Source organism: Lipophrys pholis, assembly GCF_963383615.2.
Source record: "Lipophrys pholis genome assembly, chromosome: 12".
Lineage (NCBI taxonomy): Eukaryota > Metazoa > Chordata > Actinopteri > Blenniiformes > Blenniidae > Lipophrys > Lipophrys pholis.
Genome location: NC_137641.1, coordinates 31,182,998 through 31,196,248, shown reverse-complemented (window position 1 = coordinate 31,196,248; position 13,251 = coordinate 31,182,998). Strand labels below are relative to the sequence as shown.

At 45.3% G+C, this 13,251-nt stretch overlaps 1 protein-coding gene across 2 annotated transcripts; it reads right to left on the bottom strand.

Moving 5' to 3' along the window:
• Positions 1-549: 549 nt before the first annotated feature.
• On the bottom strand, positions 550-12,919 carry ppef2b (protein phosphatase with EF-hand domain 2b). Of its 2 annotated transcripts, XM_080476591.1 has the most exons (18): positions 12,762-12,905; positions 12,527-12,596; positions 11,616-11,772; positions 10,512-10,566; positions 9,536-9,711; positions 9,307-9,421; positions 9,168-9,214; positions 8,924-9,090; positions 8,422-8,458; positions 7,442-7,591; positions 7,013-7,354; positions 5,604-5,789; positions 5,383-5,525; positions 3,957-4,063; positions 3,726-3,889; positions 3,564-3,651; positions 1,652-1,880; positions 550-1,584 (listed from the first exon to the last, which is right to left on the bottom strand). In XM_080476591.1, the coding sequence occupies exons 3-17, from the start codon at positions 11,682-11,684 to the stop codon at positions 1,696-1,698; spliced, it is 2,031 nt and encodes a 676-aa protein (XP_080332717.1). In that variant the 5' UTR covers positions 11,685-11,772; positions 12,527-12,596; positions 12,762-12,905; the 3' UTR covers positions 550-1,584; positions 1,652-1,695. The 2 variants fall into 2 exon arrangements, with proteins under 2 accessions (XP_080332717.1, XP_080332716.1); XM_080476590.1 differs by having other exon boundaries at positions 550-1,880; positions 12,762-12,919.
• Positions 12,920-13,251: the final 332 nt, after the last annotated feature.

Genomic DNA, 13,251 nt, shown 5'->3' with positions numbered 1-13,251 from the left:
AACTTGCATTAAATGTGGGTGTTTTAGCCAGGATCATGCTCCAGTATATTTCAGTTCCCTGTTCAGGGCCAACACTCAATTTGGTAAATTTCTGTTTTATTCCCGTTAATTCCCTTGGAAAGTTTCCAACTTTGAAAATTCCCGGACTTTTTCCACCCTAATGCTGAGCAATATTCTTTTCCCTGTGCCTACTTTTGAATATGTGAAATGTGCTTCTGTGTCTGTCTCTATCCAACCGTCTCCAGACAAACTCTTTCCAGCATCTCATCAAAGCAGGACTTGTCTTGATAGGATTTATATCCTGGTGACACGGATCAACGGCTGACTGGCAGGTGAACTGATTAAACTGATTAGATCCCCTCAAGCAGCAGCAGCAGCAGCAGCAGCAGCAGGAGGGTCTCTCTCTGACACACACACACACACACACACACACACACACACACACACACACACTTCCAACAGCACACCGTTTCTCTGAAGCTGTTGCTTCACGTGTAAAAACCAGTGGACAGATAAAATGATGCTGAAGCAAAGTCACGAGGAACCGATGGTGGAAACAGTATTTAGTGTTTTTATTCAACTAAAATAAAAAAAATGTATCAAAAATACCATCTGAGGTAGAAAACAGCATCTAATTAAACATGCAGTCAATCCAGTTTATTAACTTGGTCAGGTGCTACTAACTATTAAAACTTGGTTCTCCGTTGCAAATCCTATGTAAAGCAGTGTGTGGAAAATATCTGCTCAGTCGTCCTCATCGATCCAAGACATGAGTTTTAACCACAGTTCAACCTCATGGCAATATAATCACTCTGGAAATATTAATGGCATTTTAATTCAATATATTGAGACAAACATTTAATTGTTGCTGTGATTCTAATGTTTCCTTGTGGCTGGTCACAGTTTGGCCCCGCAGGTCGGGAGGCCCACGGGTTTGTGTCTCGGACCACGTTTAGTCAACGACACAAGTAAAAAAACATTGTTAATTGTTTTTCCTTTCAGAAAAGTTTCACGTTTAGACGGAAACGTTTTGAAAAGGATGTGGTTATCCTGCCAGGTCACAAGTTGGCGCTGTTGGTTTTTGTAAGAAGTAAACGTAATAAAAGGTGTGCAGTCGCTGGGTTTCAGAAAAGTTTAGTTTTCCCGTTTCCATGAAGATCAGGCATTTTTGAAAAGTTGAATAATTTTCCCCGTTTCCATGGAGACTTGAGTCGTCTAATTTCCTAAAAGTTCCACCGTGGGAGCCATTCTCAAAAAGTTGCCTTCTCAGTTTCTCTGAGCACCGCTGTCGTGTGAACGGACTCCTGAAACGCCGCACAAGTGTTGAGCTGAAGCGCGGTGCGGCGCGGTCAGGTGCGGTCAGGTGCGAGCGGACAGGTGCGAGCGGTCAGGTGTGAGCGGACAGGTGCGAGCGGTCAGGCGTGAGCGGTCAGGCGTGAGCGGTCAGGCGTGAGCGGTCAGGCGCGAGCGGTCAGGTGCGAGCGGACAGGCGTGAGCGGTCAGGTGTGAGCGGTCTGGTGCGAGCGGTCAGGTGTGAGCGGTCAGGTGCGAGCGGTCAGGCGCGAGCGGTCAGGTGTGAGCGGTCTGGTGCGAGCGGTCAGGCGTGAGCGGTCAGGTGTGAGCGGTCAGGTGCGAGCGGTCAGGCGTGAGCGGTCAGGTGTGAGCGGTCTGGTGCGAGCGGTCAGGCGTGAGCGGTCAGGTGTGAGCGGACCGACCCACCAGCCTGAAGGCCTCCATGAACTCGTTGATGTCGATGCTGCCGTCCTTGTTGAAGTCGATGCTCTGGGCCAGGTCGGCGATCACCTCGTCGCTGATCTCCGTGTTCAGGTGAGTGCTCAGGAGCTTCCAGGTCTGGTGAAACTCCTCAAAGGAGATCAGACCTGCAGGGAAATGGACACATTAGGTTTGGTTTTGCACAGCAGGTGGCGTTAGTGAGTTTAAAGATTTAAAAAATAAAAATGGCATGCCGTCCCTATCAATAGGCTCTTCTCAGTCGTATACCTTTAAAGACTTAAAGCAGAGGATTCTGTGCAAACTGGCAACATTTTAAAACTAGAGCTATACTCGGTAGAGCATGGACCGAGTTAGCTAGCATTACTAGCATTTTAGCAGTTTTGATGCTAACTAGCCTGTCAGGTAGCAGCGTCACTGTGTGAGCAGGGAAACACTGATAAACCACTACCAGAGTCACTGCGCTCACAGCGGTGTTTCTGGATACCTGCTGAACCGAGATATTAGCTGTGAGCTCCGGAGCGTCTCCATGGCAACACACCCTGATCTCCTTTGATCTCCATGAGGTGCCTCTGTCATCTGCTTTTTATGGGACTTTTTTTTCATTTTTTGGGGGGGTAGTTGGCAGTTAATATCCCCAGATCTAATGGATTGGATGATGACAAACCGTCCCTGAAGACTTCCTGCTATTTCAGATAATAGTTTAAACAGAAGGTTGGCAGAATACATACATACAAACCAATAAATATATGCACGGAGAAAAAAACTGAACCTTCCGCCCGACTGAAAAAAAACCAAAATGCTATATTTGAACGATCTGGTACATATGTGCCAAAACTAAAATGCAATGTAGAGCAGGTTCATTAATACGATCAAATAAAACAAGCAGATTTCTATGTAAGACAAAAGCTTTAAAATGAAATTAACTCTCATAGATAATCTGGTTTTAACATTTAAGAATTGGTGGATGCAAAACCTCCCATGCAGCAAAATATTAATAGTTGAACATTTGAACATGAGTCCAATATATGTAACGTTCTTATGAGGAATCTTTTAGAAAAATAGAATATAAAATACTTTATTAATCCCAGGGAGCAGTCCCTGGTGTATCTGCCCACAAAGCTATCATGTAATCACAGTAGATAAATAAATTATATTTCTTTCCTCAAAAACAAACAAACAAAAAAAAAACACACAATTATTGGTTTCAACATCAAAAGACTGTTTTGACGTTCTGAATTTTACGGCCTGTTTAAAACTGCCAAGGAGAACATGGACCAACTGGAGACGACGGCTATGGTGAGCAGCCGCAGGAGCAGCGTTTCACAAAAGTTGCATTTTTCCACCGAGATGGAGTTGAAGGGTTTTTTGAACATTTCCACCTCGGGAGCCGTTTTCAAAAAGTTGCCTTCTCCTGTTTCCATGGCGATGGAGGATTTTCCAAAAAGTTGCGTTTCCCCCCCATTTCCCTGGAGACATGTCTTCCCCACACTGTGATTTTAACAATCTTTAGTAGTCGCAGCCTCTCGCTGCGCGAGACGAATGTAGAGAACGAAGCGTCAGCGTTGTGGCGTTTGTGTTTGAAAAGAGAGAGTAGAAATCTGTGGTCGTACGTCACACTCTAACGATTCTACTAACGATCCAATCTTTTGTCTCCAATGGACGAAAACCCCACAGTGCATTAGTCGGAGAGTTTTCAAAAACTTGCGTTTTCCTCCATTTCCACACAGACGGTGTCTGAGAGTTGTTTGTCAAAAAGCTGCGTTTTCCCCGACTCCGAGCACCTTTGACCTCGACCCTAACCCCGACCCTTCACATTCGGGTTCACTAACCTGAGTGATCCGCGTCGATGATCCGGAAGATGGTCTCCAGGTTGGAGTGGTTCTTGTACATCGTCTCCAGGAGGCTGGTGTTGCAGATCTGTCAGCAGAGGCCCAGGTCAGATATTTCCAGGTGTATTTAGCGACACGGATAAAAGAGAAGGACTGAGGCACCTCCGGTTTGGGCTCGGTGATGGAGAGCTCCTTTATCCAGCGCTGGTAGTCCAGACCACCGGGCCGGCTGCTGCTCACCAGCTGTGGACGCAGGACCCTCCAGGGCAGACCCAGCTTCAGCACCGTCTCCATGGCACTGGCCCAGTCCCTCAGAGAGATCAGCCCTGAGGGGGGAATCGTGCTTCAGAACACAGCACAGGCTCGTACCGTGGTTTCCTCCTGGTTTCATACCTGTGTTGTCGGGATCGAACTCCTGGAAGGCGCTGATGAGATCTGACTTGTGTACGAAGAGCTGCTCTCTCAGGGCTCGCAGAGCGGACCGCTCCGTCCAGCCCACACTGGCACACCAGAAGAATTCAACCAAGACATGTTCACACCAATAAATCCATCTCATCGTGGACTTTCTGTCAGTAACCAGTCAGTAACCAGTCAGTCAGTAACCAGTCAGTAACCAGTCAGTCAGTCAGTAACCAGTCAGTCAGTAACCAGTCAGTAACCAGTCAGTCAGTCAGTAACCAATCAGTCAGTAACCAGTCAGTCAGTCAGTAACCAGTCAGTCAGTAACCAGTCAGTAACCAGTCAGTCAGTCAGTAACCAATCAGTCAGTAACCAGTCAGTAACCAGTCAGTCAGTCAGTCAGTAACCAGTCAGTAACCAGTCAGTCAGTCAGTAACCAGTCAGTCAGTAACCAGTCAGTCAGTCAGTAACCAGTCAGTCAGTAACCAGTCAGTAACCAGTCAGTCAGTCAGTCAGTCAGTAACCAGTCAGTCAGTAACCAGTCAGTCAGTAACCAGTCAGTAACCAGTCAGTCAGTCAGTAACCAGTCAGTCAGTAACCAGTCAGTCAGTCAGTAACCAGTCAGTCAGTAACCAGTCAGTAACCAGTCAGTCAGTCAGTCAGTCAGTAACCAGTCAGTCAGTAACCAGTCAGTCAGTAACCAGTCAGTAACCAGTCAGTCAGTCCTGTGGGGAACCAAACCACCACTTCCTCTTTATATTCAATGAAGTTCTTAATAAATACATTTGGAACCAATCAGACGCCGTCCTGGTGTGGAACAGCTCATTAACATTGGCTGTCACAGACTGGAACCAGCCAATCAGCTCTCCAGTAGAGAGAGGGTTAGTTTAGGCTCCTCCTTTCATCATTAGCTCACTGGTAGTTGTTCTTAAATCTCTATGTTAGAGGGTTTTTGTTTTGTCTTGTCTTTTCGACTGGAGACAGTCTCGGCCTTGTTTTGTTATATTTCTGTCATTAATTCTAGCCGGTACCTTCATCTCTTCCTCTGCATCCCATCACTACATAGATTACATTTTCTTCTCCTCATACAGCCTTAGGACTGATAAGGAAAACTATTAAAAAGGTCATCAATTGGCCGCATGTCTTGAGTAGACGTGGCAATGTACAGCTGTCTGTCATCAGCATATCTGTAGGAATCACTTCCATGTTTCCTGACGACGTCCTCAAGTTAAAAAGAGCTGGACCCAGAATTGAGCCTTGGGGCACACCATGTTTGATTCCATGAATCCCTGAGAGCATGGATACTAACCAGAAACCTTCAATATGTGAGAAAGGACTTGAAGCAGTTAAAAACATGTGCTTCAGTCTCTTTAGAAAGAGGGGCGGTCTACGGTCCGTGGGGTTCCTCTTGAGTCGGTACCTTTGTCTCAAGGTGAGCTCTCTGCAGGTGCTGCTGGCCTGATACTGAATGAAGTGCGGCACCAGATCGGGGCCCATCCTGATGTACGCTCCTCGGTTGCTGCCCACCTCGTAGTAGTTCGACGCCGAGAAGATCGTCAGCACCTGGACACAACGAGAGAAATCTGCTTCGTGATACGACGTCTCTCTCCGCCTGTCTTGGCCTGTGGATTCTGAGCTGACCCTGCGGTTGTGGCAGAACTCGTAGCCGTCCTGTTTGCACTCGTGAGATCGGATGAGGAGCTGCAGGTTGTGTCTCGTCAGCACCTCCTCCGTCACATCTGGACCCCAGTAGCAGCCGCCGCCTCGGACCTCGTTGGGAATGCAGCCGTTTTGGGGCATTGGGTCACTCCACAGCAAATCCACCATCTGGATCCAAAAATCAATTTTTGCAATTTTTTGCAAACCCCAAATATTAGGAAGTAGGACCTTTATGACCAACATCTTGTCCTTTACTTGATGTAATTCATTACTAACCCTTCCTTCCACTGAACGTTACCTGAGATTGGAGCCATCCTGTTACTGCATTCTACTCATTTGGACACTCAAAATAGAATTACACTGAAATAGAAGGACACTGAAATAGAAGGACACTGAAATAGAATGACACTGAAATAGAATTACACTGAAATAGAATTACACTGAAATAGAAGTACACTGAAATAGAATTACACTGAAATAGAAGTACACTGAAATAGAATTACACTGAAATAGAATTACACTGAAATAGAAGTACACTGAAATAGAAGTACACTGAAATAGAATTACACTGCGAGGGAGATCAGCTGAGATGAAAAGTTCTTCGACGATGCTTCTTTGTTTGAATTAAAGATGTTTAATGTTGATCAGCATCAGGAAAACCACAGACCGGTGGAAAAGGTCTGGGGGAGAAGCCGGCTTCCAATATGCTTTCTCTCCTGTATCAAAGTTCAGGCTGGCTTATTTAAGAAACGGCAAACATGTGAGTTACATGTTCGGTGCATAACAACAGATCAGATAATAATCAGAACATCAGAATCAGCACAAAACATAGTCCTTTGCTCAAGGCCCCCCCCCCCCCCCATCATAACGAGGTGGAACTTTAACTCTTAGCCTGATTTTGAAACACTGCATATTATATGATCACAAAGGAGAAGGACACGATGATGTAACATGGAATCTGTACGTCGTATAGGAAAATACACGTCAACTGAAACTAAAGTTGTTTGGACATATCGTCATACGTCCAGTGAGGCTGGTTTTCGATACCTTTGCTGCAGACCACCACCAGTTATCCAGATCTTCTCTAAATAGACGTTATCTTCCTGTTTGCAGGTTTGGTTTGTTCATGTCTGCTTGTTGTTGTTTTTTAAGTTTTGCTGCTGAAAATGGCCGCCTAGCAAAGCATGAGCATTGATGACTGAAACAATAAGATTTTTATTATGCCTGAACTCAAACAGGCCCAGCAGGTGACAGATTAACTAATCAGTCACAGTAACTATGAAGTATAAACTTTGTTAAAACATCTTCATTTGGAGAAAGAAAGTAAAGCAAAACTTACTTTTATTTTTATTTTTGTTTTCAGCTTCATCCCTCAGAGTGAATCAACTCACCTGTTTCCACTCGTGCTCATCGCTCTCTGTTGCTTCTCCAGACTCTGGATCTGAGTCGGAGTGGGATGTCTTCCTTTCTCCGTAGGACTGGTCGAATCCGGCCAACCTGCGCCTCCTCCTGAGCTCATCTTCCACCGACCAGCCGTGCTGAGGGCTGAAGGGCAGGTTGTGGAGGGAGCGTCGAGGGGGGTCGTGTCTCCGGGCCGAGGTGGAGCTGTGGTGAGTGAGGGAGCAGACCCGACGCCGCCCTTCCACCTCTCCGTTCCCGCTGACCATCGCATGACTGTGGTTCCCGTTGAAGGCGTGACGGGTCAGCTTCGGAGCCCTGAGAGCCGACACGTACTGCACACATTGGAAAAAGTTTAAAAAACCTAATCTTCCTTACTTTCTGCAAAGTGACCAAAACAGGTGGATTCAGGGATTCTTTACCTTGTGTCTGTCCACTCTGGCTATGGTGTCGAGGTCCGTGATGTCGGAGATTCCTCCGTGAACAACCAGCACCTTGTGGTCGATGACGGTGGCCAGAGGAATCCAGCTGAAGATCTTCTGGAGAAGCTTTAAGATCTTCTTACCGTGCAACTGCAGACCGAGGTGATTCATTCTTATCAAGAAGCTGAATTGTTATTGGAGCTTCGTCTGGTCCTCCTACAGGCTTTCTGTGTGGAGTTTACATGTTCCCATTGTGCATACGTGGGCTTTTAGCACATGTTCTGCTGGATTCCCTTCGTTTGCACTGGTGACTTGGACCTTCCTTTCACCATCGGTTACCTTGGACACTTCTACCATTTGAAGTAATAAAATTACACTTAATTGAACCGTGTGAAAGTAGTTTGGAGACGAAGTCATACATACAGCTTTCTGACTCGTTCAGACGAGTGTTGGAAACATTTGCACTAGTTTGAAGGGAGGTTTGGACTCATTTGAGACAAATTTTGTAGATTCCAGTCACTTGGACTCTTCCATATGTTAAACCTATAGAATTACACTTAAGCAAAGAGGGAACAAGTTTTCAGTTAAAATACATCAAAGTAGAAATACTGATCTTACAGGGGGAATCTCGGCTGGCTGCTCAGAGACAACTCCAGACGGACGTATACATCCAAATAAATCCACCTCACATGGAGTCACCGTGTCCGTATGAAGAACAAAAACCAAGTCGTCTCAGTCGTCTGCCTCGTCTATCTATAGTTTGTGGAGCAGGATGCAGTATAGACCTCCACTGATTGGTCCACTACCTTCACATGCAGAGCATCAAAACACAGGATTTATTCCACTTTGTCAGTCTTGCTCATGACAGTCAATTAGCAATACACTATGGAGCACTGGGGTATATAATTACACTCAGCAGGGTTTTATTGTATTGTTTGAATTTTTACTATTTCACATGACACACATTGTTTGGGACTTACCCGGTACTTTCCTAGCACTTCTTTAGTGAAACCATATCTGTGGAGAACACAGAAGCAGGTTAGCGTACACATTATACAACACTGGATTGCATTAGAGTCCATTTGTTTGGTATTCTATGTGCAGCTTAAAATGGGTGGTTATTGGTTGTTCTGGTCTGCGTCTGACCCCGTCATGGTGTCAAAGTGTCCTTGAGCAACATCCTGAACCCCGTGTTTCTCCCTGTGGTCAGTAGCTGCTATGATAGGACAGTACAGGTTTACATGTGACGCATCATGCAACTTCTGAAATGTATTTATTTATAGAAAGTCCATGAAGAAAAAGTTTCAATCCAAACAATTGGTAGGGTAAAAAATACTATTTTGGTCATTTTAATGCTGTTTAACCAGACTTTATTCAATAACAATCGTCACACTACCAATTTGATATTTCTGGGGATTTTGAGGATTTTCTGTCTCAATAGAACGACGAGGATGATCGGAGTGAGGCTCCTGGCTTGCTGACCTCAGGTTAACAATGTGATCTTCGTGGTTCCCGCGGTTCAGGTGAACATCGTTGGGATAAACCAGCAGGAACCCGAACAGGATGAGCAGGATCTCCAGCGAGTCTTTGCCTCGATCCACAAAGTCTCCATTGAAGACGTAGGGTTTCTCAGAGGACGGCAAACCGTTCTGCAGCAGTTCAAACCGAAACGGTCACTAAAATATCTGCACCTGACGGAAAGCTTGACGTTTGGTGTTGAGAATACCTTATAGAATATCAGCAGTAGATCCTCCAGGTGCCCGTGCAAGTCTCCTGGTAAAAACAAAGTTCTCTGTTACATAGTTTTTATGGCCAAGACGAAGAGTATGTGAGGCTACTGTATGTCAGAGTGAAATGTGGTTTACCACATATAGTAATCTCCTTGGTGTGGCTGACAGAAACATGATTGATGTTGGGGAGGATTCTTAGAAGTCTCCAAGTCTCTCCAAGAATCTGCAAAACATATCGCGCGTGGAGCTGCTACTAGGAAAAAAGACGGGCGTGAATAAAGTCAGTGCCGAGGTAGAAGATGTTCATGTCCGCTCTCGTACATCGTCCACACCATCTGACAGCCTCGTGCAGCCGAGGACCTACCTGTTTGTGCTTAAAAGCCTCGAGGAGCTCCGACACCCCGCAGAGAGTCATCGGGAAGCTGGGATGAGGGCCGGAGTAGCTGCCCGGGACCTCGATGCTCTTGTAGCAGAAGTATCGCTCCCATTCAGTGTCGCGGCAGAAGTCGTTCTCACGAAAGATGTGCGATATGAGCTTTCCTTGAAGAAGACAGATGGACTCATTCCCAGTCATTTCCTAAAAATCCTCTCAGAATCGAGTCGATAATACATCTGGAACTCGTCTGGAAGACACGCAAGTCCATGTTCACGTAAATCCAGACCGAATGTAAAGCATGTCTGCTCGTCTAAACAACAAGTCATAATCTAGACTGAAACATGTCAGACTAATCTAAGACAAGTCATAAGTCAAACTGGTCAAACATATTAAAACTTGTTTAAAACAAATCATAACTTAGTCTAGAACATGTGAAACTCGTCCAAAACCTGTAAGAAAGAAGTTTAAAACTCGTCAAATGATCTAAAACGTGTCATAAACCAGTGTCAAACAAGTCAGTCTAGTCAAGCGTGTCCTAAACTAGTCATAAATAATTTAAAACAAGTCAAACCTGTTAAACATGTCAACCGGTTCAAAACATGTCATAAACTAGTTAATGACGGGTCATAAACTATTTAAAGTGAGTCAAATTAGTCAAACATGTCAAACTAGTCTAAAACGTGTAAAACCAGTGTAAAATAAGTCATAAACTCTTTTAAAATAAACCAAACCAGAACTAGTCAGACACGTCACACACGTCTAAAACTAGTCTTAAACATCCAGAACTATTCTAAAATCTATTTTAAAAAGTAAATGTACCAACAACAAAAAACCTCAAAGGTGTTTTAAAGAATCACCAAGGAAAGAACCTCCTGTCAAATAAAGAGGAGCCGATAGGCTGAGCCCAGATTATCTCTCCCTGTAATCTAGTGAATCCTGCAGAATAAAAGAGTCAGAGTCTCACGTTCACAGCTGGCTGGAGTGAAGTGGTCCATCAGGAAGCCAAAGAAATTATACAGCTGCAGAAAGAGAAGAGACAGAAAACTCTTTCAGTCGGTTTCATATTTGAGTATTACTCCAACTAGGATTTTAATCTTGGAAATGTATATTACGCATGTTAAATGAGCACTATTGTGCCACGAGAGAGAGCTTTAATTGTATATATATATATATATATATATATATATAATTATCCTGAACAGGATAAATTATTGAAAATTGATGGATGATGAGAAATGAATTAATAAACTTTAAAACTAACATTAATTTGGTTAAAACACACATTTCAATGACTAAATGTAAAGAATGAATTTAATCAAGGCCCCATTTACACGGTAGTGGTGAAAAAGTAGCTTTTTCAAAATGGCTCCCAAGATGGAACTTTTTGAAAACGCTACAACTCCGTCTCCATGGAAACTGAAGAAACTCTGAGCACCGCGACCGCAGTAACCTTGATCTGATCCTGATCCTGATCCTGCTCCTCACCATGATCTGATCCTGATCCTCACCATGATCTGATCCTGATCCTGCTCCTCACCTTGATCTGATCCTGATCCTGCTCCTCACCTTGATCTGATCCTGATCCTGCTCCTCACCTTGATCTGATCCTGATCCTCACCTTGATCTGATCCTGCTCCTCACCTTGATCTGATCCTGATCCTGCTCCTCACCTTGATCTGATCCTGATCCTCACCTTGATCTGATCCTGATCCTGCTCCTCACCTTGATCTGATCCTGATCCTCACCTTGATCTGATCCTGATCCTGATCCTCACCTTGATCTGATCCTGATCCTCACCTTGTTCTGATCCTGCTCCTCACCTTGATCTGATCCTGATCCTGCTCCTCACCTTGATCTGATCCTGATCCTGCTCCTCACTTTGATCTGATCCTGATCCTCACCTTGATCTGATCCTGCTCCTCACCTTGATCTGATCCTGATCCTGCTCCTCACCTTGATCTGATCCTGCTCCTCACCTTGATCTGATCCTGATCCTCACCTTGATCTGATCCTGATCCTCACCTTGATCTGATCCTGCTCCTCACCTTGATCTGATCCTGATCCTCACCTTGATCTGATCCTGCTCTCCTGCGTATTCGATGGACTGGAAGATGTTCCAGGTGCAGCGGCGCCTCATCTCCAGCCGCGCTGCGTACTGCCGGTACCAGCGCTGGATCAGCAGCGCCGCTCTGATGGCTGCAGGTCGGGAGAAGTTCAGGTCATCACTGGGCGACCAGCTGATGTTCAGCGTCTGACATGTTGGGATGAAGACTTACCAGTGGCAGCTTCAGCAGGTGCATGGAATGTGGAACGGAACATAAAGAACATAAAGAACATAAAGAACATCAAGAACATAAAGAACATGTCAAACACAAGCTGAAAACACTCAACAGCTTTTAGTTCACATGCGGTCCAGTTTCATCCTGAGGGGGCGGCGCCGCAAGAAAATAGCCTTTACATCTACACCTTAATGTTGTGGCGCGGAGGAAACATGGGGGGAACCAAGAAACACGGGGGAGGGTGAAAAAAGAGAAAAGATTCTGAAGGAATAAAAAGGAAAGAAAAACAATATACATGATGAAAACCAAACAACAATGACTACAATGTCAAAATAAAGCTAATTTTAATCAAACCTACAGTGAAATGTCAAAATAAAAACTTCTCCTGTTGCATTCTGGGTGTTTTTCCAAACTCCCCTCCCTCCAGTGTGGCTGTGAGGATAAATGCTCGTCCAATGGGAGCATCATTCTCAGCTCAGGTCTCAGTGTCACCACCCGTAAGAGATCTGTTTTCTTTTCAATGTGTACAGTCTGCTGGTTTGCAGGCCTTATGGGTACCTCACTGTTACTAGTAAATATGTATTGCAATGAGATATAATTACCTGGAACTGAGATGCTCACTAGAAGGAGAATAAAGAGAGCGTCAGCCATGTTTCACAGCAATAAGAGACATATTTTAGCTGAGATGAGAAGACGGCACCTTTGTCACATTTCTTCAGCTTCACTTCTGATTTTCCGATTCCACATCCCATGACCCTTCCCTGCGTTCACTGTCGGAATAGTAAGATAATTCAATGTCTAAAGGCATAATCCCAGTTTTTATTCATGGTGTTTTTCTCATTTCACAGCCACATATTGGCGTATGATGAGGAGAAATAGTCATTATTCCCTGTATGAGATGCTATATTGAGGCAGGATGTCGTGGGTTCACTCACCTCGCTCCGTCCCCTCGCTGTCATAACCCCTCGTCACGGCGTCGGCCTCCTGAACAAACCTCCAAGAAACTCTCCGTCAGTGGCTTCCTTTCTTATCCTCCGTGGTCGTGGAGCTGTGATTGGATGTCGCCTCCCTGCAGCTTCACACTCAGCCTCCTGTGATCGCTTCATCACAACAGTGGGATTAGGATTAAACCGAACTACAGCTGGCACCGATAAAGGGCAGCTGAAGACGTAAACCTTCAGTGACTCGTGTGGCAGCTGCTGAGCTCAGTGTTCTGCCGCGAGCAGCGCTGGCTTCTCCAAACACACCTTTCTTCCTCCATATCTCCGGCTGCAGACGCTTCAGCGGCTGAACTTACTGCTGACCGTGCAGGAATGGAATCGCTGAAGATTTCCCGTTAAACCGATGGTCACGGTGGTGCAGCGGTTGGCGCTCTGCCTCACGGCCAGAAGGTCTGGGTTCAAACAGCAGCTGGGTTTTTAAATG